The sequence below is a fragment of the Hydractinia symbiolongicarpus genome, chromosome 5 (genome assembly GCF_029227915.1).
Source record: "Hydractinia symbiolongicarpus strain clone_291-10 chromosome 5, HSymV2.1, whole genome shotgun sequence".
Classification (NCBI taxonomy): Eukaryota; Metazoa; Cnidaria; class Hydrozoa; order Anthoathecata; family Hydractiniidae; genus Hydractinia; species Hydractinia symbiolongicarpus.
Genome location: NC_079879.1, coordinates 5,281,006 through 5,308,933, shown reverse-complemented (window position 1 = coordinate 5,308,933; position 27,928 = coordinate 5,281,006). Strand labels below are relative to the sequence as shown.

The following is a 27,928-nucleotide window of genomic DNA, read 5'->3' as shown; positions in this document are numbered from 1 at the left end:
AATGTTTTTTACAGATTGAAAGTTAAAATTTTCATTCTTCATATTTAGCACCAAAATATTGTTTTTTTAATGGATAATGGACAAAATAAATCTAACATTAGTAAATGAAAAAAAAAACATGGCAAGGATCAGAGTTCCATAACCAAACCATGAATGAGTGAATCGATCAAATCGGATACTTAAACACGTGTATATCTACCGGCCAAAGTTACAGTAAAATTGAAAGTGAGTTGATAACTTATTTACAAAACATTCTTAGAAATACACCTTTTTATAAACAAATGTCAAATCCTAATAATCGACCTAAAAACTGCAAAAATTTTTAACAATTGCTAAACAATTGTCATGGGTTGGAGAAATGGTCAAACATTAAGCAATATGCTTTCCGAAGAATTCGTCAAATAACAAACAATAATTTAAAATAATTCGCCATGTATAATCTTATTGCAGTAAACAATGACTAAAAAATTTTTGGGCCATATAGTAGCCATACCAAAACACTGCCTTTTTATAAAGACAATCGGAATCCAAAAGCGCTTTTTGGTAAAATTTTGTCCTTTGAAAGTCAATAATTCGTTCAAAAAATCTCTCTGTAAATTTTCCCAACTCCGAGATTACGGCGCAAAATCACCCAAACACAGTTTTTTGTCATCGCGCACCAACATAGCATGCGTCCAGTGCATTTGCGACAGGGCTAATGGTTGCAATCCTTCCTTTTGCTGAACTAAAGTCAACAGCTGAGTTTGACAGGGAATAAAGTGGGGGCAGCACCTCCCTCTCCCGACGCAAGGACCGGACGCCAAGACGCGAATTGTTTATAAATAGAAAGACTGCGTTAAAAATCTATCAGGAAACTTCGCAAATTTTTTTAACACAATTTTCTTTTTATCGACGTCATTCCGTGATAGTCAAAATTGAAAGAGAAAAATGAGTAGTTTCTACAGAAAGTTTGTTTACTTCACGGTTTTGAAAAATTGCGCCTTACAGTCAAATACACGGTACCGAATATCGCTTTTGTTTACAATACTTCAGATCAATCCATTACCCGGACACATGTATGTATGCAGTACTGATTTACTGCAACGAATCAGACAATGTCACCTTGCAGTAACGAAGTAATGCTAAGATTTAACCCATCCGTCTGACACGGAATTATAATTAAAGTATCTTGGGAAAGTTGAGGTTGTTCTGACTTCGTTAGTTTTGTCAATTTCGCGAATATTAGTTACATAAACTGTCAAAACGGGACTTATTCAAAGCCCTGGGAAAAATATGTACTTGTCAATAGCAGTAAGCTTTCCACATCAATTGAAAAAATTAACCGTCTTCTGCAGCTTTGTCTCTTTGCACATAAGCCGTTATTACGGGGTTTCAATTAAAAAAAAAAAAGAAAAATGCCCTGGGAATGAAGTTTCGTACTTCTGCAACAAACTTAAAATGTTTAACTATAGTAGCATACGGTATACTTTTGATAACATCAAAATTACCTTTGAGGTATTACTGACTCCTCTTTCAGATTCCAAAATGAAAATTCCCCTAGTTTACTAACACCTCCGAGAATATCAAAGCACGGAAAATGTAACAATGCACACAGCAAGACAATCTTTCTTTTAAAAGTCACTGGCTGTCAACCTTGTTTTCCTGTTAATAAACATCTCACGACGCATAGTTTTTATTGTTGATATTATTAAATTGCTCATCTTGTATAAACAATTGTTTAAATAATAAATAAAAAGAATTCAAGTTTGTGGTGTATCAATGTTGTTGTTTTTTAACCGGTCGTTAGTTTTAGATGGACGAAAGGTTATAACCTCAATTATTACAATTAAATATATTTCCGAATATTTGTTTTAATTATTTCCTTTAGCCTTTTGTTAAAAGAGAATACAGTCAGGAAACGTAAAACACACACTCAGCAAATTCAACTCATTTAATGTGCAAGCAAGATGTATACAGTTGTGTTGAATTGGCTAACTGTGATGTTTTTTTTATTGAAAGCTGTAATACCAACTACTACACTTCAAGTCAAAACTTTTTACGTCGGAGAAAATGGAACATTGAGCTGCAATTTTGTGAACAGTACAAAATCAGTCGTTTGGCTGAAAAATAACAGGACTCTTTCCAACAACTACAGTCAAACCCACGATGGAAGATTGATAAAGTTTTGGAGATTTGAGAAGTCTTTTATCGGAATATACTCGTGCCATGACATCATTAAAGGTTTTCCAGGAAAAATATTAGTGGCTTATAATGTTTCGTTAGCTACTAGTAAGTAATTTTTTAGTGATCTTATATTAAAAAAATGCAGCTCGATCATTTTGTGTGTCATTTACAATGGACTTAAGTTTTACACCACACGATTATGTTTTCTCTGATAGAATTAGAAAAACGTCTTTATATTATCTAAGAATATTACACATAAAACCAGCCCAAGACAAAAAATAACATTTGGTCGTGCATTATTATTTTTAAAATTTTAGAAGTCAAGTTACATTTTACTAACAAGAAGAAGATGGAACTAAATAAAAACAGGCTGTCACCATTGGGAAATGAAATAACGTTCCGTTGTACTGCTGCTGGCGAAGGACTTATTAAATATAAATGGTTTAAAAACAATAAGTTACTACCCACCAGAAGAGTGGGCTCGACGTTAGTCGTGGATCAACCTACGTTGAAATTGAAAACACTTGTTTTATCCGATTCTGCAGTTTACACTTGTCGTGCGGAAAATAAAGATGGTTCTATAGAATTTAACTATACACTAACTGTTAAAGGTATGGGGTATATTTTCAATGTGATATACTTTCCTTCGGCTTTATAAGTTTTTTAATAACATTCTCAGCTTGTTACTTATATCTAATAAAATAGTCATAATTTAAACTATTTATTAATGACACTAGTTTCTATTTCTACTGTTATGAACAAAAATCTGATAAAAAGCTAATACAGCCCTGGTAGAAATATTTAGTTTAAAAAAAAATGATATACATTGTCATATGTGTTTTTGATCTGATGGGGTTTAAGCCCATAACTTCCAACCCTTGAAGTGGAGTGTCTACTGCTAGACAGCTATTGTCATGTTCTTTCTTTTATGGGTTTTTGTTTACAATATTATCTGCTATAAAATCTAGTTTAAATCTAAAGTGTTGATCAACATGATTGTGCGGTTTAGAACAAATCAGGACAACACCGTACCTTGAAAAAGGTTCTGTTAAAAACCAAACAAGATATGTTGGCGATAATACAACTATAGAATGTTACGAACTTATTAGTGGTACGATTCCTGACTTTTGTTGGTTGAAATGGAAAGGTGCTTTCAATCAAACTGTGTTAAAGAAAGCTGCGGATTCAGATTTGCATGATGTCGATCAAAATGTTTTACAAGTGCTCAACGTGGATTTATTTAAGGAAATATCCAGATCTTCAAGTGGTATGAACCCAAACAAAAAGAATATTTTTGGCGTTGAGCTAGTCTTAGTAAACTTAACAGTAAATGATTCTGGTTATTACACATGCTTAGCCAGCAACCACATTGGAAGTGACAGTGCTAACATGTATCTAAATATATTACCAAGAGGTGAGAGTTTTTCTTCTGTTGCACTTGATAACCCGCTCACTCTTTCTTATTCTTGTTCCAAATTTGTGTCTACAAGAATATTGCACATAAAACCGAACCAAGACAAGAAATAACATTTGGTCGTGCATTATTATTTTTGAAATTTTAGAAGTCAAGTTACATTTTACTAACAAGGAGAAGATGGAACTGAATAGAAACAGGCTCTCACCATCGGGAATAGAAATAACGTTCCATTGTCATGCTGATGGTGAAGGACTTATCAAATATAAATGGTTTAAAAACAATAAATTACTATTAACCAGAAGAGTAAACTCGACGTTAGTCGTGGATGAACCTACATTGAAATTAAAAACACTTGTTTTATCTGATTCTGCAGTTTACGCTTGTCGTGCGGAAAATAAAGATGGTTTTATAGAATTTAACTATACACTGACTGTTAAAGGTATAAAATATACATTTTTAATTCTTTGAAAAATCTTTTTCTCTGACTTAGTAAGCTTCTTGAACATAATGTTGTCTTCAATTCAGCTTGTTACTTATGTTTCAATTTTACCTTCTGTAAAATCTGGTTTATATCAAAAGTTTTAACAAACATGGTTGTGTTGTTTAGAACAAGTCAGGACAGCACCATACCTTGAAAAAGGATCTGTTAAAAACCAAACAAGATATGTTGGCGATAATACAACTATAGAATGTTACGAACTTATTAGTGGTACGATTCCTGACTTTCGTTGGTTGAAATGGAAAGGTGCTTTCAATCAAACTGTGTTAAAGAAAGCTGCGGATTCAGATCTGCATGATGTCGATCGAAATTTTTTACAAGTGCTCAACGTGGATTTATTTATGGAAATATCCAGATCTACAGGTGGAATAAACCGAAAGAAAAAGGCGATTCATGGCGTTGAGCTAGTATTAGTAAACTTGAAATTAAATGATTCTGGCTATTACACATGCTTAGCAAGCAACCACATTGGCAGTGACAGTGCTAACATGTATCTAAATGTATTACCAAGAATAGTTTATAAAAGTAAGCATGTTTATGTAACTGAAAAGTTGATCAATTTAGTTTGTTTACTCTTCGAAAAGGGAACTTACAACTTTCGGACCTGGAATAAAAAAGTCTGGATAAAAAATAATCTCTGTTCTATGTCAAAACATCTCTTTTTAGATCCACCTCAGCCAACAAAAAAATCATTTTTTCTGAAACCTATTGTAACAAGTTTGGGCGTTTTGACGACAATTGCTCTAATTATCGTGGCTACTGTGTTTTACAAAATTTTGAAGTTGAAAAAAAAGACTGACAGAGATGTAGTAGCAATGAAGGTGAGTTCAACTGTAGATCAATTTGTGTAGCTAACTTCAGCCTTATGATAGTAAAGATTTTTACGTATATTGATAAAAATTATTTATTTATTTATATAAATTTATTCAAATTTATTATGAATTTTTTCTTTCAGATGCTTAATGACACAGAAGAAGATTGACGTTTCCTCATTGGGCCAGTGATTGTACTATGTGCAGATAGCTTTAAAACTTTGTACACTTTTTTTAAGTAAGAAAAAAACATGATAAATATTGTTTCTTTGATAATTTTACTAAAAATGTATTTATGTAAAACGCTTAAACAAATTTCACTGCAACATTAAAATCTGAAAAGATTTTCAATTTTCTACAATGTCAATGCCCAGCGAACGTCCTGTTTTTATTTTTGGCCTTGCAAGAGAAACTTGATTATTTTTCATCTATTGTTTAAAACAATAGATAAAATAAGAATAATGGCCAACCTGCTAAAAATTTTGATATTCTTATAAAAAAAACCTCTAATACAAGAGGAAAACTTTAGAATGTGAATGCAAGGCAAATGCTAGCCAGCTTTTCTTGTACTAGCAACTCCAAACTCTTTTCCTTATTTCTCATAAGAAATTTTTCAAACATTCTGGTTCTAAAGATTTGTGTACAATTCTTCGTATAGTGGATCGCAGTAGACAGGATGTACTCACATCCTAAGATATTGCTGACAAGTACAATAACTGCCATAGTTTTAAGAACGAATAACTAAAGAGCCAGGCAGGTAAACAACTGCGGATTAACTATGTACTAAAATCAGAGTGCCCTACTATCTCTTCATGCGAAGACAAGTACAATTAAATGTGCATTTTTTGAATACACCGGCAGAAGTTTGAATTTTTTGTTAAACCAACAACTGTTGACAAGGCTGACAAAAAGTGGAGAAATTTGCTCATTATACTACTTTATTGGGATAAATTTTCGCGGGAATTAAATTTCGCGGATTTGGGTACTAACCACAAAAATATGTCCTTTCGAAAATTTTGGAAACAGCCTATCCGCGAAAAAATTTGTCCCCGCGAAAATTTTGAAATATTGCCCAACCCGCGAAATTTTAAATTGTTGTTTTTCTTTGTTTTCAAAGTCTGAGGCTTTCTTTTTTGTAGGCCTAATTTTTCAACTGAGTACCGAAAATGAAAATAAAAGGGAAAAATGACAAAGGTCTCGAATCAGTTGACCCTTTCAAAGGTATCGATTCTTTGCTCCCAGCTTCTAATGCAGATGATCAACCGAATTTGAGTTCTCTTTCCAGCCTTAAGTATTGAAAAATACGTAAGGCTGTACGAAAAATACGTAAAAATTGAAATTTCCTTACACTCCACAAATTGAAATAGTAGTAGTGGATGTAACGGATAAAGAACCAGCGTTTTTTGAATTCAATATTCTTTCCCGAATTTCATAAATTGTAATAATTATGACGTCATCAAAAATTTTATGGTTCTGTGCTCTTCAAATAAATAAATTATCATGACAAATATGAAGTTTTTAGAGCAATATAATATTCTGGTTGGATATTATTTAGATTTGAAGAAAATAATTATTTTGAAAACGAGGGTATTCTTGAAAAGCTCGGCAATATAAAGGGTGTGAACCGTGACTTCCAGCACGGAATTGAGGCACTTAACAAACAGACATATTTACGAAATTAGGTAATTTGTTCTACCCTTTGCTAAGGAACTTAGGGATAAGAATCATTTTTAGTATCGACCTCTTTAATAAAGTTTGGCATAATTAGGAAATTTGGAAAAGGTGTAATAGAATTTGCTTTGAACTAAAATGCAAAACTACATTTTTGCTCGGTCGATGTAGAAATGACAGGTGTAACGAGGGCCGATATGACAGTGCCATTCAGCACCGAACCCTTTTGACAACTTATTTTACTTTCTTCAAAAATTGCTATTGCTCATCCGCGAAGTCCCACGAAAAATTAGAACTAAAATTCGTGTCTTGCGTTCCTATGCGTCATTGTTACCTGCGTGCATACGCAATGTAGTCACTTTCATTTTTTTCAAAACTTTCATTACGCCCTTTTAAATTCAAGTCCAACTTTTGCAATTTTGGCCGAGAGTTTGTTGTTTTCAGTACCATTTTAAACACTCGTCTTCCCTTCTACGGAAGGAGACAGCAGTTAAAAAAATAGTCATGTGTAATGAAATAAAAAAGCTTATGAACACTGCGCGAATTTAGTCTTACTAAAATGAGGATATTTTATGGACAATAAAACAGCAGCTCACTGGTCTAATAATCAATAACAGTGTAATAGGTTTGTTTTGGAAGAAATCCCAGTCTTAATGACAATAATTTGAAAAGAATTCACCCAAAATAATTTCGCCCAAACCGTAATCGTAGTCAGAGAAAAAAATTAACCTTATATATACCACCGTATATGCGATAAAACGCAACTATGGGTTTAGGGGCATTGTGAGCCCAACCACTGGCTAGGGCGGAGCCGTAGAAGCCAACCTCATTTTACGCCCTTTAAGCTCTAAAACGCCATAAAACCGACTCTCTAAGACACACGATGCAGGTTAAGTATTCTGAAAAATTCATCGATAATGGGAATAAATGACAACATAAAGTACGTTCTTTAATGTTTTTGGCCTTCATTTTCCTTTCCTTGTATTCATCACCAAATTATTGTTCTTTCGCAGATTGGTGGTTAATAAGTAATAAACAAATTAAAAACTTATTTCTTCATCAATATAATAAATTTTTTTAAAATTTAGGAAAATGGAACATGAACAAAATGAATCTTACATAAATGAATAAAAAACATGACAAGGATCAGAGTTCCATAACCAAACCATGAATGAGTGAATCGATCAAATCGGATACTTAAACACATGTATATCTACCGGCCAAAGTGACAGTAAAATTAAAAGTGAGTTGATAACATATTTACAAAACATTCTTAGAAATACACCTTTTTATAAACAATGTCAAATCCTAATAATCGACCTAAAAACTGCAAAAATTTTTAACAATTGCTAAACAATTGTCATGGGTTGGAGAAATGGTCAAACATTAAGCAATATGCTTTCCGAAGAATTGGTCAAAAAACAAACAATACTTTAAAATAATTCACCATGTATAATCTTATTGCAGTAAACAATGACTAAACAATTTTTTGGGCATTTTTCCTAATTAGATAAACAATGTTTGAGACAAAGTGCAAAAAATAAATTGTTTATAAAAAAAGTGGAATTATTTACTTAATATTAGGATAGAAGAGGAGGTGAGTTGCATTCTTGTCCCCGAATATATATATATATATATATATATATATATATATATATATATATATATATATATATATATATATATATATATATATATATATATATATATATATATATATATATATATATATATATATATATATATATATAAATTAATCGAAAAAGATGATAAGACAAAAATTTATTAATTATATCTTCTTTATTTATTAGAACACTCAAACAAACATGGAATATAGCCAGACCATTGACTAAACTGAAAAACTAAACAATAAGGTAAGCTTTGGAACAAGGTTCCGTCAGACTAGGCTGGTTATGGCTGATTTTTCAATCAACATATTTTTTATCTGTCACGTATCCGGTACCCGTCATTCGAGTTCATGTTGTCAACAACATTAAGTTGGTAGTTAATACTTCTCATGCTTCGTAATTACCAAAATTATTATTTAATTACCAATCATTTTGTAGGTTAAGGAGTTTCTACCCTTGCTATTTAGATAACTCTGTGAATCGACAGTTGTTTTCCTCCCTGAACGACAGTTGTTTTCCAAAGAAACAAACAAAATGACATACAGTCGTAAGCAAACGGAAATGCTATGAATATTATAAACAAAAGTGACTTTCTCGTTTTTGAGGTTTAAAAACAATTTTAACCGCATTTCAGACGCAAAAACGGTGTACTTTTTCACAAAGCTTTGCGATGACCTCGTCAAATTCCGAACTTAACAATGACTGATTATTTTTTTTGAAATTTTTAATGTTTGTCTGATATGGATCGCCAAGGGTGGGACAAATTGTTCGAAACGATAATATCACTTGAGATATAAATTACACCTTTAATTTTTTATAAAGGAAGCAACTTTTGTATAATACTATAATAATTAATACCGAATTTTTGGTATATCAATGACCAACTTGTCGTCAGTGTTGTCATATCGCAAATAAGAACATGTCGATAATGTCTAATTGATGTTTACATCTTTTTATTTGATAAGTTTATTGGAAAGTGATTTGTGTCATGCATGTTTCGTAATTAATGAGACATTTTCGAACAATTTTTTAATTAAAGTGTCGTTTCATTTTCGTCCACGTCTCAACGCGATTGTGCGCCTGGAAGCTTCCTTAGTAACATCATGGAGAATTTTCCTGTTGGGGGAGGATGGTAACAGTTTGCAGCAGTGAAACAATGTGGTATTGGGTAGCTGGAAAAAGGTCTGGTAAATCTTGTATCAATAATGGGGTGGTACTATTTTGTTATACGGAAAACAACAAAGTAGCGCTTCGTCATATGCGCGCGGTGCGAAGTCGTCAAGGAGTAAATGGAAAATTAAAGTAAAGCCTACTTTTCACTAAGAAAAATTTACAAATAGGTTGGGACATAATACATTGGATGTCAAAGGGTTCAATTGGCGCATAAAACATGATGGCAATACCGTCTGGAGTGAAAATTTTGTCAGTCAAAGAAAAGTGGTCAAAATAATTCCGCACGGAAAATTTGCCTAGTGGAGACGAGCCTTTAAATAAGAAGAAAAAAAGATGGAGGCAAAGCTGCGGTGAAGATACCGTTTGTTACCTAGCTGAAGATGTTGTTTAGCCAGCTGGCTATGTTGGTTTAGCTATACAATAATTTTTATATTCCAATAATCGCTTTGAAGTTCTTTATTTTTCTGATTTATGCCAAAGTTTTTTACTGTAGTATTTTTAAGTGGCTGTAGTATTTTTAAGTTGCTCCCCAGAAAATCACGTAAAGGTCGTCCATGATATGTATCCCCCAGAGCTAGCTATCTGTTGGAAAATATAAATAGTTAGCTAAAAACACATATAATTCTAAGAATACGCATAGCTAAGCAAAACCCTGAATGTTCAAAGGATAACGCATAGTCAATGGATCCCTCAATTGAAGTATTATTTGACGTGCCAAAATGTTCCAAAATAGAACTTTATAACTATTGTTTGATTATAGCTAGCTAGAAATATCTAGCTTTTATAATACAATCTTGGTATTTAATAATACTTTGTTAATCGGTGATATTTAAAGCTATATTTTTTATTTGTAATACTTTGTGCTATGTTATGTTCATAATGGCGAAAAAAGGTGACGTCATCAAGCTTGGTCTTCCCGTAAGTGTGCTTTGCCGGCTCGAATCCTGCAAGATTTTGAATTTATTTTGAAAATATTTGTGATATCCATTTAACATGTCAAGCAACATACCTGTTAACAGTTTTTATATATCCACTTTTGGATATAATTTTGATGTTCCACCCAGGCTCCCTCGCAATGCAGCAACACAAGCAGCTCACCCGCCATCTATTGATCAGGAAAAAACTCATGAAGAACTAATCAGGGCAACATTTCCCTGCAGAGAACAGATGTCCCATGATAAGCTATATCTGTAAAATCATTTTTATTTCTTTTGTGACAAATAATTATTGCCAATTTCTTATTAAACAAGCATTGAAAATTAAATGACATACTGTCAATGAAGGCAATCTTGGTGAAAAAGAGTGCTGGGAAAAGTAAAATACACATAATATAAACAACCTCTCCTATGTTTAAAGGAGACTAGAATATCATTTTATTTTATTAAATCTCTAGGATAGACACAAAATCATTTAAACAACATGAAGAGATTGCAGTATGGAAATAGTATGTGAAGACTAACTATATGACACTGGGTGAACAATACCACACTGTCATTTAGTGGAACATGCCATTTGAGAAGCATATGTTGACTACCTGGTTGTTTTATGTCAAAACATTTCTTGGATTATTCAGTATTTTGCAAGGTATGTATTTGTAACAAAAGTTTTGTCATAAACAGGCAAAAGTGAATCGTGGAAAGCAAAAACATCATTGTAGATCTTTTAAAACAATTAAAACGACATAGCACAACGCATATAAATAATTACTTGACCATTGTTTTTTTACAGAAAATGATCAAATCATTAGAAATTTAAAAGTTTAGAAAAACTTTTCGCTCAAGTAACAATAACCTGCATGTGACTATGTTGAGAATAATTTCAGTGTGAAGTCTATAGAACAATAGCAATTAAAAATAAACTTTACTGTACTGTAACATTTAAATTTTTATCTGCAATGATATTTTCTCTTTAATAAAAATATCCCAAATTTTCAGAAACACAATTATAAATACATTGTCTCATTACATACATTGCTTTAAAAAATTATTTTTGTTTGGCTGTAATTTAGCATTTCAAACGTCTGCTTCCACACTAATTAGCCCACTGCAACAGTTTTGTAACTCGTGTTGCCAAATTTTGCTGATGCAACAAAACAACAAAACAAGCTGGTAAACTCAGTGATTTATGCTTCCACACATTTTTGTAGTATTTTCACTTTACAGATGCAGGTCCTTCCATCAAAAAAGCTTCTTTTTTGAAAAACAAAGAATAAAAACTTAAGAGCTACGAAAGATACGTGTGACTTAAAAACTTTTTTGGTGGTGTTTGTATTGGAAATTGGTATAATGTTCTTTTATTTAATATAAAAATGTGCAAAACGTTATTTGGTTGTGTTCTGTGGATATAAGTACAAATAATAAATAAGAAATAAGAAACTTTAATCGCTTTCACTAGCTAGCTAAAATGGCAATTTAAGTAACAATATTTTAATATGGAAGTTTATTTCCTGGAGATCTTATTTAAAAAAACTATCTGTGAAGTGCGACAACAAATAAAACTTTGATCGCTTGGTAGATCACCTGCACAACTTATTTTGTTTAGCCATTTTTGTCTGAGTTCTTTCTTTTCTCACAGATGGGATTTTGTGAAAACTGACTTCTTTACACTTCACTGATCGATTAGTACATCGAAATGCAGAGCAACTAACCATTTTTTAAAGATTTACACGTAAATTACATACAAGAAGAAATTTAAATTTACGCTATAGGTCTTAACATTAACGTTCTCTGCACTCACTTAAACGTTCTGCACAATGTGATGTTATTATTTATAATCAGGTCCAGTCCTAAATGAAATTGTGCCTGTCTGTTTTTTTATGAGAAAAAAATGTATATGCGAAGGCTAGTACAACAATTTTAAATAAGAAAAACAAGTGAAGTAAGGTTTTTTATTTCTTATGCTTTTCTGAGTATGTTTAAAACAAAAAAGAAAGAACTGGTTTTTATTGGAGTTCCCCTTTAACACCATGCTAGCATGGGTTGAATGGGGTATAATGGTTCCAATCTGATCCATAGACTGTGTTAAATCTAAATTCAGATTTCTCTGCATCAAGTCTGTCCTTATTACTTCCTGTCAAGTTATTTTTTGTCTACATCTGGGTTTTTCTTTAGGAACTATCATATCTGCATTTTTTTACCCAATTATCCTTCTCTATTCATTTCAAGTGCCCCAACCAACTCAATCTTTTTATGTGGCTAACATCTTTGATGCTATGGATACCTAGCCTGCTTCTTAGCTCATTTAAACCCTTTCTGTCTCTCAGACTGGAATTACACATGTGTCTATAACCATTCTCATATCATTCCTTTCTAAATACAGTACCGATCGTGAGTAACGATACACGAGTACGGGTACATTAAATGGCAAGTACAGTGCAAGACAAGTACAAGTAATCGGTGAGTACACTACTCCATACCCTTAAGTACAGCCTCTTGCGCATGCGAGTACAATAAGTGAATGATTTGTGAGTACGTGTGCAAGTATAAGATAAAAAACGGGAAATCGTTGTAGCATAATTTTTATCGATAGCTCACATTTGTCTGCTACCTGAGACATTGTGAAAACTTTTACTTTGTTTTCGCGTTGTAAGAAAGAACATTTTTTTTATGTTGCAGCAGATTCTCTTTAGTTTACATAAAAATTATACTTTTCTTTAATGTGTTTTTGTAACTTTACATTTAAATCCTTCATTTCTCATTAACAAGGAAACCTTTTGCTATTTACATCTGCTATATCAATGCTTTGCATTTTTTACTGTTTTTTTAGTCCTGGGCACTAGTTTGCTAAAAATACATCTCAATAACACCTAAAGATGGTACCTGCCATATTGCTCTATTACCAGAAGCAAATCATTTCAATATGCTCAATGTGATTGCAAAGATATAAATAGATTAGAATAACATTCAACACAAAAGAAAAATTAATCTCCAGAATTATGTTTTAGAGAGAGAGCGAGGAAATCGTTATTGAGAGAAAAAAAGTGAAGCACATATAAGTGCAGTAAGGTCATATAAGTACTGGATTCTTTTAAAAAATGAAAACGAAACTGCCTAAAATATTACTATATTTCATTAGAAAACTGTTTAAACATCGCATCATTTCTTTCAAAAACTGTTTAAACCTTGACATCATGTATTTTATTTGAAACTTGTCAAAACGGAGTTTCCCTAACATTGTTCTTTGTTTTAAAATATGACAACGAGATTGTGTGAAACCCAACATTGTCCTAATTAATTAAAAAAAAACATTGGAACAAATAATAGCGTAAACACCAAAACACATTTTTAGAAAATATGGCAAAAGTTTATCGTTTAATTTTACCGTTCCCTTTCGTGCACGCCAGCTAGTACTGTGTGAGTACAGTATCAAAAATGTGTGAGTATTTTTGACGTACTCGTACGCGTAGTATACTCGTCACGTATTCCTGGAATACCTACAGAAGAAATTACTTGTACCTGTAGTTTAATACTCATGTATAGTTACTCGCGATTGGCACTGTAGTCAAGATCTTACTGCTTCACTGCATCTGTACATACAACATAACACTTTTAACACAGGCCTCATACAACCTACCTTTTACCTCAATGGACAAGACGACTTTGCTAGTCAACAAAGGAAGTAACTTTATCCAAGCAGAATCATCCTGCAAGTAATACTTTTTTTAACACCTGCTTCCTACCCAACATATCAACTAACTAACAAAGCTCTATCTAGAAGTAACTACCTCAATACTGCTGCACTTCTTATGTATCAAATGCTTACAAGTCTCTCAGGAGTTTCTTCCAAACCCTTTCATGCAAACTCCACGAGGCCTCTTTTCAACTACAAGATCACAATTGATTTCAATGCTACTAGTCATGACTTTAGACTTTGCTGCATTCACCCTTAGCCCTTTCTGTTTTAGTCCTTTCTTCTACTTCTCAAACTAATCCTTCCATTGACTCTGCGATGAAAACCAAATTGTCTGCATACAGTAACTTCTATGGACAACTTGTTCTGAGGTCCGTCAACAGTGCTTTTAAAATTAAACCAATAACAAAGGACTAAGTACAGAATGCTGATATAGACCAACGTTTACAATAAATTTATCACTAGGTGAATCTTTAATCCTTACACAACTTTTAGAATTACTGTACATAGACTGTACCATCTTAACTAGCCACTCATCCACACCTTATTGTCTCATACCCACAAGATAACTTTACGTGGTACTATATCAGGAGCTAAAATAGAGATTGTTTTTCTTTCCTAATTACTTTACTTGAAGCTGTCTGAGTAAAAATATTGCTAGTGCCATGAAAAACAAAACCGCATTGCATTTTATCTTTAAATAACTTATCAATCACTCTTTGAATAGCTTTCATTACTTAATAATCAACCAACTTCAACTCTCTATAGGTACTTTTTTCTAATGCATCAACCCTTGCCTTTGAAACAACTCACCATTCTGGATAACGCTATACTTTATAATCTAATTGGCAAGACTAGTATCATGCTCAACATCTGTATTAATCATCCCTGCAACAACACCTGATGCTCATGCATGCTTGCCAATCTTTATTTTCCTAATAGCCTTCATTGCCCGTTCTGTCTCGATATGCATGACTGGCCCTTCTACAACATTATCATCAGGCAAATTATACTTATCCCAATCAAACTCAGTGTTACGCACAGCACAGAGTAGGATAAAATGCTAGCTTGGAAAAGTTACTTTTAGAGATTGTTTTCAAGCTCTTTTATATGAAATAAAGTTTTCAGGAAGTAAATTTCTACACATCACAGATACAGTCATATAATGAGAATATATTTCTTTATTAAATATTAAATGTATGTTATTTTTCATAACGCTTAAAGACATTTATTAGCAGAAGTTTACTTGTTTGGATTTGACCGCCCTTTGTTGGTTGATGACTTTTGTTATGTTTTTTTATTAGCCTCAACAATATTGAAGGAAGTTAAAGTCGGTCAGCGAATAATTTTAGGCTGTAAATTTTCAAGGGAAGTTTTGTGGCTTAAAGATGGCCAAGTTATTGACAAGACCAACAAACATTATACTTTTAAACATGGTGGAGTTGTTTTGAAAATTAAGAATACCACTCAAATGGATAGTGGGCTGTATACTTGCCAAGATGTGAAAAATCGTACAGCTACATTAAGAACATACAATGTTACTATACCTAAAGGTACCTTCACACTGTTTTGTCTTTTTTTGGTAAATAATGCATCCCATATACCCTATTTCTACCTAAAAACTTTTTTATATCACTAGTAAAATTGAGCTTTATTTCAATGGATGAAATGATACAAGAGAAAGAAAATGTTGTCAAGAAAGGAGATTCGTATATATTCATATGTCATGCCACTGGAGAGAAACCAATTGAGTATCAATGGTATAAAGATGGCAAACTATTGAGGGATTTTAGTCAGTCCTCAATGACATTACAGCAAATTAAAAATGGTGACAGTGGACGATATACTTGTCAAGCTAGGAATAAATATAACATTATTGCATTCAATTATACGTTAAAAGTTAAAGGTATGAAAACGTATATGTTATATATATAAATGTCCTTTTAGACAATAAATTATTCGCGTATAGTTACTAAGTATGCTAAAAGAAAGATATTGTTATAATCTAATTTGTATTCCAATAATCTATGAGTTATCTATATTATAATACCCGTATGCGTCTGTGTGTCACGCAAAATGGTACCGCAAGTAGCGAGATCCACGCAATGCGAAATAAAAAAAATGGGCGAACTCGTGGATTTTTCCACAGGCTACCGACTAGTTTAATAAATTACTCTTCATCTGTTGAGTTTGTTATGGCAAAGCTTTTATTCTCACTCATTCTATTCAAAAGTAAAACTTTACAACGTGATAATTCTGTAAAAGTTGCTAAATTTGGAGCTACATGTACTTTTAGATGTCGCTATTCTTTAATTTTTTCTAAACTATTGCTGAATAAAATCAATTAGTTTTAGATTTTATTAGTAGTTAAACTAAACTTTTTTTTTGCTTCTGTTGAAAATTTTTCAATAATTTTCCGTACAATAACTTATTGTTAAGTATTCTATTTTTAGTAAACTTGATATATAATGTCAAATATAGTTCACTGTCTAAATTGGCGTTAAAAAACTCAACAAATATTCAATGGCAAGATGCAAGACATTTTTACTTAGAAAATTGCCATTTCTGCTACATCGAGCTACCATTTTTACAAAAAGTAAATTAATCAGCAGGATTATATTAAATGTATGTTTCTGAAGCATATAACTAATGTCAACTTGAGTTTGTAACCCTAATTGGGCTTTTTTAACACTCTCCCAACTTTTAAGCATACCGTTTGGTAGGTTGATACATAAGATTTTTTTAAAAAATGTTCCAACCATCAGAAATTAGTTTACGTAAGTCTTACTCTTTCATATGACTCCAAAACTCCTTTCATATGACTCCTTGGAAAAAAGAATTTAGTTTATGTATGTAGTGACTTTAGTGTATGCCAAGTTATGCAACTTCTGGCCACAAAAGTTGATTTGCTAGATGCTTCTGCAATATTTAATAAAGCTAAATCTGCTCACTATATGATAATACTATAGTAATGACAAGAAGTTTTCCTCACATGAATATTGCTGTTATTCAGGTATAAAGAGACATGTAATGTGAATTTCTTTATTTTTGAATTATACCACCTATTTATTATGACAGCATATTAAAAAATCATTTTTATGTTTAGTTTTCCTTTAACACAAGGAAACAAATTGAAAATCTTTAAGACAAATACATTTCCTAAGTTTACTATGCCCTAAAACAGTCAATCTTAAAAAATTAAAACAAAACAAGTCCACAAAATCTCCAACACTCGTCATTGTTTGTAATTCAAAAGCCCAGCCTGCGAAACTAATTTTAAAATTAAACTTGTATTAAACATGTTTCAAACATTCAATTATGTAAAAAAGTGATGGTCTTGAGAGTTTTTTTATTGTTATATAGTGATTGACAGGGAAATATAGACCCCAGCAACATGCACATAGTTGCACTGCTAGAATAACACTAACAACGTAAAAATTTTTACATAGAATTCTTCACTCTGAAGGTCAAAAAGTTCAGATATCTTGTAGTCAGACAAATTAAAAAATATATAGTTTCATTTTGTTTAGGTAATTTAATGAAAACTTTTGATATTATCTTCATAAAGGTAGTGGTGTAACTATAAATCTGATGTTTTGTCATTTTAGATTTGGAATTTAGTTTTGTTGCAATGGAAAGGATGAAACTTGATGCTACTACTCTTATTGCAGCAGGCAGCACACATACATTTCAGTGTCTTGCAGTTGGAGAGGGAGCAATAACATATGAATGGTTTAAAAACAGTAAAAAGCTCCACACTTATAATGAACCAAAATTCACGTTACATTCTGTTAAATCAGATGACAATGGAAGATACAGATGTGAAGTTAAAAATAAAGGCAAAGTGCTAAAATTCTCTTTTATACTAACAGTTCGCGGTAAGAAAAAATCTATTTTTCGAAGAAGTCAAGGGCAATGATGGTTTAACATTTGTAAGATTAAAACTAGAGGTCCTTGACCCCTGGGTACACAATGCTGTGTGTTTTTAGATAATTAAAATTCTTTAAAGGGATCCCAAGGTACCTTTACAAGTTCGATTCACCTTAAAGATGTGCATGAGAAATGCTAAATGATACATTCACTTTTTGTTACAACTTCATGTAACTCTAGATATTGCTATTTTTCATCTTGCTCGACCGCCATCTTGGCTATCTTCGACCCTTTTCTTCATTAAAAATTTTTATTCTAGCTCCAGTTTTTCTTAGCGGCACGTGACCCTGTTACGTAATATTTATGTAGCGCTTTAAACATTACTAACTGTTATAGCCTGAACAGATGCCTTCTGTCAGCAAAGTGAAACGAAAGTACTCTACAAACGATTATTTTTTTAAAAAAAGTTAAAATAATTCTGCATAAAGTTTTTTACAAACAATTATATTTATTTAGAAAATAAAAGTAACTCTGCATATGTTCTTACATAGCTGAGCAATTAAACGAAAAATAAATTGTGCATAATTTTTATTTCAAAGGACTTTTTTTGAGACGCTGGCTGTAAAATTTACTGATAATTTAACATGCCACACATTTGTGTATGATTTTTATTTCAGTAGGATATATTTTGGAAGGCAAATAAAAGTAACAAAAGATATCAAGGTATACTTACACGGCTAGTATATCATGTTGAATTATTTTTTAAACAAAAACATAAATCATTCGTACAGAGACCTATTTAAAAAAGTGGAACGTTGAAATTTTTACCATCGGACAGCATATTATTTGTTTTTGGCTATGGAAGTCATTAATGATAACGAATGAAAGTCAATAATTTGTGAGCGCTACATAAATATGACGTAACAGGGTCACGTGGCACTAAAAAGACTGGAGCTAGTCTGAAATTTTTAAGATCGAAGCTGCCATCATGGTGGCAAAAAAAACGAATATTTAAAAACCATGAAGTTTTAACAAAAGTGAATAATGCCATTGGAAATTTCTTATGAAAATCTTTGAGGTAAGTCCAACTTGTTAAAGTACCTTGGGACCCCTTTAACTTCTTTTCTGTTTGATAACCCTTTCAATTCACTTTTGTTTTAAAATATTTTGTTCTTTATCAGGCTGTAACTTAAGAAAAAGATCCAGCCTGTTGCACATCATATCCTATAAAATAACATTGCTTGCCCTTCTGTACAAAATTATGCATGTTGCATGTAAAAATTTAGGTTTAAAATTAATTTCGTAACTGATAAAGGATAGGAGAGTTTTGCCATGGGTTCTACCACCTGCTCTAATAATTATGGTGTGTGTGAGTCAAAATGTTGGGGGAGTGATTTGGATTTTTAAGGTTTGCAACATTTGGAAATTGATTAACTAAAATGTGACGAATCTGTATCTGAATCACTTGAGTAATCACTGGTCAAAGGACTTTATTTGATTAAATTAAGCCTTCTACTTTGCCGTAACTGCAACCAGGACAAGCCATTGCAGTTATTTATAAAATACCTTACAGGGGTGACAAATTATTTTTTTACTAGCATGTTGACACACTGTAAATATTTTTATGCATAATAAGCCATACTTTGTAGCCACTAGAATGTTTGTCATTGCCTGTGTAATGGCAAGGTACTCTAGTGGCACAGTACACAAAGTTTCCTGTAATTCTAAATTTAGGAATTAGTCATGAGGATTTTTTTATACTTGTTAATGAAACCAAATGCATTATTAGGAATTCATATCTTGCATCCGGTTTTACAAATATAAAAACAATCGAAGAAAAATAATTTATAATAAAGAGGTAGTAAAGTATTAACTGATTGGTTAACAAACTGGTAAATTGGGAAAGTATGACATGATTCTAATTAAAAAAGCTTCTTTTTCACTACATGCTTAACTGTAGGGTTTTACGTTATGTTTTAGAAGACGTTCGTTCCAGACCTCATCTTATGAAGGACCCATTTAAGAATCAAACAAGATATGTTGGAGAAAATACAACGATAGAGTGTCTGGATATTATAAGTTTATCAGTTTCTCACTTTAATTGGTTTAAATGGGCACACTCGGTGAACAAAACTGTGATCCAAAAAGTAATTGATTCGCAATCACAACAATTTCTTTCTAAATTTGGAAAGTTCTTACACCGAAATCAGTCAAATCCAATATCCATAGAGAATGTGGGGAAAAGCGGCATTTATGGTGTAGAATTGATGCTAGTAAACTTAACAGTAAATGATTCGGGTTATTACACATGCTTAGTCAGCAACCACATTGGAATTGACAGTGCTAACATGTATCTGAATGTACTGCAAAGAGGTATGTGTGTGTTTAATTTGTTATTAGTTGCAAAAAATGTTTATTAAAGTCCACAAGCTGGCACCACTATCAAAAGATTTTTGAAACTTACTTAAAGTTTGTGCTTAATTGAGATGAAGCTAGTGTTAGGAGGTAAACAGTTGAATTAATTTTTTAGTCAATAAAATGTCTTTAGAAAAACCCCAGACATACTGTTCATTGCACAAAACATTTCCTAATCTTCAATGACTTAACTCGTTTTTATTGTATGATATTGTAACTTTGTTATGGATTTAAAGGCAAGGAAGACAGTTTTTTGTATTAGATTGTGAAAAAGTAAAAAAACCATTGCTTCATTGTACCAAATCCGTCACAAAATTTTTACTGTTTTTATTATTTATCATAAATTTCCAATGTTTTGTTTAGAGCAACAGACACTGATAGCATCAAGCAGGAAAGTAGGCACTAAAAGCAAAACAATGTTGATAGTAATTGGTGTGTTGAGTGCTGCTGTTATCATTGCATGTGTTGTGCTCGCAGCACTGTTTTTTAAGTGGCGGTCTAAGAAACAAGCTGGGAAAGCTGGTAGCATAGCACTCACAGATGTCAAAAAGCTTAATATTGATCCAGACAATTCTTCACAAAAATTTCGAGGTTTTTCTAGTGGAGGTTCGGCTGTTCCCTTGCTTCATGATGGAAGAATTTATAGTATTTCAGATGCCAAACTGATATTTGGTGACCTTAATGGTAAAGTATTTTTCACCTTATTTCTTTGTCAGGTCATCCTATCTGTTTTAATAATTTATTTGCTATATCTGTTGTGTACATGAAGACTGGAAGTACTGGAAACTATACTTTAAATTCTGGTTATATGTTATTGTTTGCTCAGGTGGCAAACTATTACCCAACCAGTAACCTAAGTCAATTATAACTAAATCAGTCAACTATAACTCGTTTTTAGGAATGGGGATGTGTATCTCAATATAATTTATCAATTATTCACTAGATATGGTACTGAATTAAACTGTACATTTAGGGCATTGAAAATACTCCCTTTTTGTTTCATTAGCCTTTTCTAGCATAAAGGCATGTTATTTTTTCTAAAACTTATGTATTTACATAAAATCACTTCTCATCTAGATGTATTTGAAATCCCCTTTGATCCAGAATGGGAGATTGATCGTGACTGTCTGCATATTTCTGAAACACTTGGTGAGGGAGCTTTTGGAGTTGTAGTGAAAGCGCAGGCAGTTGGGTTAAAAAAATGTGAAGAACATCAAACAACTGTTGCTATAAAAATGTTGAAAGGTATGCTGGTTACTTTTTTGTGTAGTGTACATTGAGCTTAAGAAGAGAATCAAAGGTATAATTATTGCTGTGTTTATACTAAATAAATTGCGTTTAGAAAGTTAATCATTCTTAGAGAGAAAGAATGAATTCAAAGTTTGTTTAAATATTTGCCAATTTTTGTTTCTTTAAGCTTTTTTGGTGAGCTATTGTCTGGTATCTTAAGGGAACAAATCATTTGCAGAAAGTTTTTAAAAGCGATCATCTGCAAAAAATTCTTTCACAAAATTTTCTATTTTTGTGTCTGCGACAATTTCTATTTCTAAATATTGAGGTCATTGCTGTTTATTTATTTCATCTGCAAAAATTAATTTTGCAAATTTCCGAGAAATATGGTCATCCGCACAAATGTATCTTCAAAATAAATTATTTTGGGACCACTTAAATATTTGTGCAGGTTATTTGCTTCCTTAAGACAATATGTAAATGAATAAATAAAATTGATATACTGAATTAAAACTTTTATGGTTTGCCAGTTTGCTGTATATCTCCCTTCAGTTTTTACATGTCAATTATATTCAAGAATGTGCCATGTAAAAAACTACTGACACTTAAAGTTGGACTTACATTAATTCGATTAATCTGTAGCTTTTTCTGTATTGGTGTGATTCATAAAGTACAGTTTACACTTCGTCAACCTTTTCTTTATAACATTAAGCATAAAAAAACTAAGATTCTTTGCAAGCTAGCTTAACATATCCTAAGCATAAAAAACGTTCCAAAATATTTTGAAATTTTTGCAGCTATTTTCTTCCTCAAGTACAACATCGATAGAAAGGGAAAGATGAATGTTAGACGTTTTTGTTGCGGATATATTTTTACGTGGGAGAAATTTTTTATGCTGAAGAAATATTTTGTTATGTTGGAGAAATATTTTGTTATCTTGGAGAAATATTTTGTTATGTTGGAGAAATATTTTGTTATCTTGGAGAAATATTTTGTTATGTTGAAGAAATATTTTGTTATGTCGGAGAAATATTTTTGTTATGTTAAATATTTTTATAGCTGATGCTACTGAACACGAACTTTTGGATCTGCTGTCAGAAATGGAAACAATGAAAACTATAGGAAGGCATCAAAATATCATCAATTTTATCGGGTGTTGTACTCAAAGTGGTATATAGTTTTCACCTTAATTAACTTTACATATGTTTTAATGGTTTAGTTTTAATTAGAAATTAGTATTTCTTGATATCTCCAGATCCTATTTACGCGGTGGTTGAGTATGCACCCTATGGAAACCTCCGCCAATATCTTCGTTCTAAACGCCCTCCGCCATCTGATTCTGATGAACGGCCAAAACCTTTACTTGTGACCAAAGACATGGTGTCTTTTGCGTTACAGATTGCAAAAGGGATGGAATATCTCGCTTCTAGGAAGGTATTGAAAAGTTTTACTGCGATTGTTTTATTTGAGTAACAAATTATTTACTGGCAGAACTTTTTCTATCCAAAATTCGTGGAATTAGCGCTTTAGCGCTTAAAGCATGTTCGCTCTTTATTAACAGAGAAGTTTTAAATTTTTGTATGATAACACGGCATGGGGTAGCATGAAATTTATATAAAAATAGTTTAAAATCACGAATGTTTATGTCGGAGGCCTGTAATATCCTCACTTTGAAAGCTGCGATGTGAGCTAAAATCTTTTTATATTTTTTTTAGTGCATCCATCGCGATCTTGCAGCTCGTAATGTTTTGGTTGGCGAAAATTACGTCATCAAGATTGCAGATTTTGGTCTAGCAAGAAGTACAAACGATATTGATTATTACAGAAAAACTACAGATGTAAGAATCTTTATAATATTTCTCTTTTTGTTTAAGTGCGTGGAGTGTAGTTGTTTAGAAGTTACTGTTATGTTCATTCAGGGACGGCTTCCAGTTAAATGGCTTGCTATCGAAGCTCTGTTTGATCGCATCTACACAACGCAGAGCGATGTTTGGGCGTTTGGAGTGTTATTATGGGAGATATTTACGCTGGGTGGATCTCCCTATCCTGGTATTCCTGTCGAGAGATTGTTTGACCTGCTCAAATCTGGTTTTCGTATGGATAAACCACAAGTCTGTCCTGCTGAAGTGTATGCTTACATTCTATAGTTTAACTTTTTTACCTTATAACTATCGGTAAAATATTTTAATTTCTATATTGTAGTCGTAGCACATTTGACTTGCAATTATAAAGTTACAGGGACGAGTTTTCCACTTCCCGGCGTACTTTAAAATTTAGTGTTGTCAGCCCATTTGAAGCCACCGCGCACCGGTTTGTGCTTGTTACAAGCAAGTTAGAATGATCCTATCATGTTTTTCTGGCGATGTTGTCACATAGAGATTTAGGGAGAAAAGCTAATGATGGCAAAGGCATGATGGCAAACCGAAAGTCACTTTCTTATTTCCTTTTATTTAGATATGAAATCATGGTTAAATGTTGGTATGAGAATCCAAGTAATCGACCAAGTTTTACGGATCTTCTGCACGAACTTGAATCACTTCTAGAAGAACTTTCGAGTCAGGTAGGAACAAAATATCCTAAAATAATAAAATATATAATAAAACCAAGTAGCAGTATGATAACAGTAATGTCCACAGTAAAGACAGATAAACTGAGCTCAATAAGCCTTTTCTAAGATCACCTTTTTATGATCTGCTGTGGTTGCAGAAAATTGAAATGTTGCATGAAAACAAGGTTAGATTTTATAAAGTTGCTAGTCTGTCCTTAGTCAACATCAAGTCCTAAAACCATCTATAGTTTCTATATTCATGCCATGTTGAGTTATGTGGTAAATCGATCGAATATTAAACAAAGACCAGATAAGGATTTTTATAGTGTCTGCTGCAAGGTTGAACTGATTCAGCATGTCATTGCAGTTAAGTGACATGTGTCCTGAAACAAATCACTACTGGTCATAATGTATTTATCTACAATCCTTATAAGCTTTTTAAAAATTTGCCAACTTTACAAATTATTTTGAGAGATAATGAAGGTAAAAAAGCTAAATGTGCACCACTTCGCTGGAAAATTTGAATTATTTCTAAACTAACCTCTTTTTTATGTTATGCCTGTGTATTTTGCAGAATGGAAATGGCTTTTTTAATTAGATCAATAAAATATCACAATTTTTCATATAACTTTGTAGCGTTGTTTTTTCACCCTACAAAAAAAAAGTCCATTAGCTGCCATTGTTATGCGTTATTAGATGTTTATATATTTAAATTATTTAATTTTCAGGTTTAGGTAAAAAATTAAGTGTTATTTGTCCGGGTGATAAGTTTTTTCATCTTGGTTAATCTTGTATTCATTTTATTTAGGACTATATGCATGTTCTTGCACCTTCAATGTCGTCTTTAACTTCTACAGAAGGCGACAGTAGTGGCTGTTTCAACAGCGAAGAAAATAACCCCTTCACCGCAACTGCTAATGATATTTTAGGAAAATGCTGATTAAAGCTCTCTAAGCTAAATACGGTTTGCTTAACGAATGAAAAAATATTTTAATGAGTAACCAAACTAAATAGAGCTGTTTTATATAAAATTTCCGACGTATTTTTAAACAAATTTTAGTTGTGCGTTTTTTGTTTTTAAGTTTTAAAAAAACCATGGCATATAAAGAAGCCTTTGCAGTGTCGTACTCATGTCCAATGAGAGCTTTAGAACTTATCGCTTCTATCGCTCTATCGATATCGATTTTAAAAGCGATGGAACTTAACGGTACGATTTTAAAAGCGATAAAACTTCTCTGCATCGGTTTAAAAAGCGATGAAACTTATCTGTATCGATTTTAAAAGCAATGAAACTTATCTGTGTCGATTTTAAAAGCGATGGCACTTAACGGCATTGATTTTAAAAGCGATAGAACTTAACAGTATCGATTTTAAAATCGATGAAACTTCTCTTTCGGTTTTAAAAGCACTAAACAGTATCGATTTTTAAAGCGATAAAACTTAACGGTATCGATTTAAAAAGCGGTAGAATTTCTCTGTTTATTTTAAAAGCGATGGAACTTCTCTATCTATTTTAAAAGCGGTGGAACTAAACAGTATCGATTTTAAAAGCGATAGAACTTCTTTGTATCGATTTTAAAAGCGATAGAACTTCTCTGTATCGATTTTAAAAGCGATAGAACTTCTCTGTATCGATTTTAAAAGCAATAGAACTCGGTATAGGTGGTGTTGCTAGAGATTATTTGGATTTTTTTTAAACGACAGGTTTCTATACAAAACATGTAAATGCTATGTTTTTATTTTACTACAAGAACTTTTTATACGAAATTTTACTTTTCAATATTATTTATATATTACTCGTAAATGCAATGTTTTGTATTTATATCTTCTAGTGAATTTTTAAGATTGTTTAAGTTTTGTCGGTTTTTGTACAAAGTGTTTTCATTTATTTGGACCGTGTTGTTTGTTTTTTGGATTGTGATGTATATAACTGTGGAGTGTGAACCAGCGAAAAGAACAGAGTTATACAATGGCAAATTCTAACCAGGCTGGTCATTATTCTTAAACCTACTTTTTTTAACTGAAAATCCCAGCCTGTTGTTTTTATAGAGCATATTCTTATAAAAAAACTTAAGTGTAATGAAAGCCTTAATGATGATTGTAAAATTTTGAGTGGATGAATTAGTTTTTTGCCTGTTTGTATAGCGTGGCACTTTCGGCTACAATAGTGGATGCGCCGTGTTGGCAAATTTTCAGATCATGTTGGTTCGCTGTTAATTTCTTTATTTCTTCTGGGTCTCTTTAAATATTTTTTTAGTCTGATAAAATCCAACAACTGAATGCAAGTAAACCATTCTTAGAGAACAAAATTTTTAGGGCGAGATCTCGCTTTGTTAATAAACATTAAATCCAGTTTCGTGTGAAAAAATATTTCCTGTTTTACAGCAGTTTCTAATAACTCGTGATCTCAGAACCTGAGGAAAATTTTGTTCGTGTAAATAAAATCAATATGGAAAGTGCGCTTTTTTACTGTATTTTTTCAGTATATTTTTTCAATGAAAAATTTAGAGGATTATTTTATATGGAGATTTTTTTTTTGGAGATGAAATAGTTTTTGAATATGACAGACATACAATATATTGTCGTCAATTCCCAAACTTGAAGTTTTCATGAAGGTTTATCTCTTGTAAGTTTTATTAAGCAATTTAGATTGATTGAAAGTTTACGTCTCCAACTTTGTAGTAAAAAAAATATTATATCTTAAAGCTGTTAATTCAAAGGATTTAAGTTTGGGGAAATGTCAGACGAGGCAACAGCAACGCGAATATGTGTGACTTTTTTACCATTAAGATTGTAGCTAATGTGATATATAACATTGAAATACTGAATGTATTTTGGAAGTAAAAGTTGTCGTCACATACCCTCGGATTTAGTTTTTCTGTTACGTTTTCTCGACCTTTTTCTTGTATAGTGGTATTTCTTTTTAAAACTTAATCATGATGATACTAAAATGTTTCGCAGACATTGTATAGCGGATATTTTACCTTTTAAAAATTCTCCAAATAGTGTTCCTATTAAAATGTCGGTGTGAACGTCTTCACTTTGTAACTCCTTTAAAGGGGGATTTTCACGAAGCGAATTGAACGGCGAATTCGATGGCGAATTCGCTTTTTGATTTTCACGACAAAATAAATTGACGCTAAGTTCATTGTTTACATTGGTTAACCGCGTTCTGATTGGTCTAAAACTAGCAGCGAAACCTTTAGCCGCGAAAAAGTAGGAACTGTTACTACTTTCCGCGAAGCGAATATTTTGATGCAAAATCATAACAAACAAAACTGCGCATGCTCATGTACAATTCGCCGCTCAATTCGCTTCGTGAAAATCCCCTTAAGAGCTAAAATCCGCAACAGGCAACCCTAATTTGGCGGGTGTACTTTTAGCGATGTTTATAGTCCTAAGACTAAATAATCATGAGTAAAAAAAAACAAGTCTATTTCTTTTCGGAAGATTTTTATTAAAAATGACAATTTTCTTGAGAAAGAATGCAAAATGTGCGAGCGGAAATTGTTTACCCTTTCCTTACAATAAAAATCAATGTTTTTATATTATAATGTTTTGGTTTCCACATAAGCGGAAATTCCACTTACACGCTTTTTGTAACAATAGCATTCCAGCCAGGTCTTTTTTCTGATTTCCCCATCCTCGGCCCCAGTGTCTTGTGGCCCCTGAGCCGTTATTTCGCCGCTATCAGCTTTATCAACAAGGCAAAATGCCCAGGGAACGAAGTTGTGATTTCCCGTCTGCACTAAACAATAGACCAATAGTAACCCTCCTGAAATACCGTCTTGATACTCTCATTTACAAAACCTTGGAGGAATATAAAAAAATAGAGTGTACGAGATCAATTTTGCATGCAGAGTGCGGCTGTCC

At 32.3% G+C, this 27,928-nt stretch overlaps 2 protein-coding genes across 3 annotated transcripts; both read left to right on the top strand.

Annotated features, from left to right (window-relative positions):
• Positions 1–1,803: 1,803 nt before the first annotated feature.
• On the top strand, positions 1,804–5,150 carry LOC130644347 (titin-like). Its single transcript, XM_057449911.1, has 7 exons — positions 1,804–2,268; positions 2,481–2,774; positions 3,173–3,577; positions 3,726–4,019; positions 4,188–4,604; positions 4,746–4,900; positions 5,035–5,150. The coding sequence occupies exons 1-7, from the start codon at positions 1,947–1,949 to the stop codon at positions 5,059–5,061; spliced, it is 1,914 nt and encodes a 637-aa protein (XP_057305894.1). The 5' UTR covers positions 1,804–1,946; the 3' UTR covers positions 5,062–5,150.
• Positions 5,151–10,738: 5,588 nt separating this feature from the next.
• On the top strand, positions 10,739–27,746 carry LOC130644345 (fibroblast growth factor receptor 4-like). 2 transcript variants are annotated; one of them, XM_057449908.1, is made up of 13 exons: positions 10,739–10,947; positions 15,297–15,545; positions 15,632–15,898; positions 17,601–17,870; positions 19,846–20,235; positions 20,641–20,961; positions 21,355–21,522; positions 22,567–22,677; positions 22,763–22,941; positions 23,223–23,345; positions 23,427–23,635; positions 23,962–24,067; positions 24,864–27,746. In XM_057449908.1, exons 1-13 carry the CDS (start codon positions 10,869–10,871, stop codon positions 24,993–24,995), a joined length of 2,604 nt encoding a protein of 867 aa, XP_057305891.1. In that variant the 5' UTR covers positions 10,739–10,868; the 3' UTR covers positions 24,996–27,746. The 2 variants fall into 2 exon arrangements, with proteins under 2 accessions (XP_057305891.1, XP_057305889.1); XM_057449906.1 differs by having other exon boundaries at positions 19,843–20,235; positions 24,864–27,744.
• Positions 27,747–27,928: the final 182 nt, after the last annotated feature.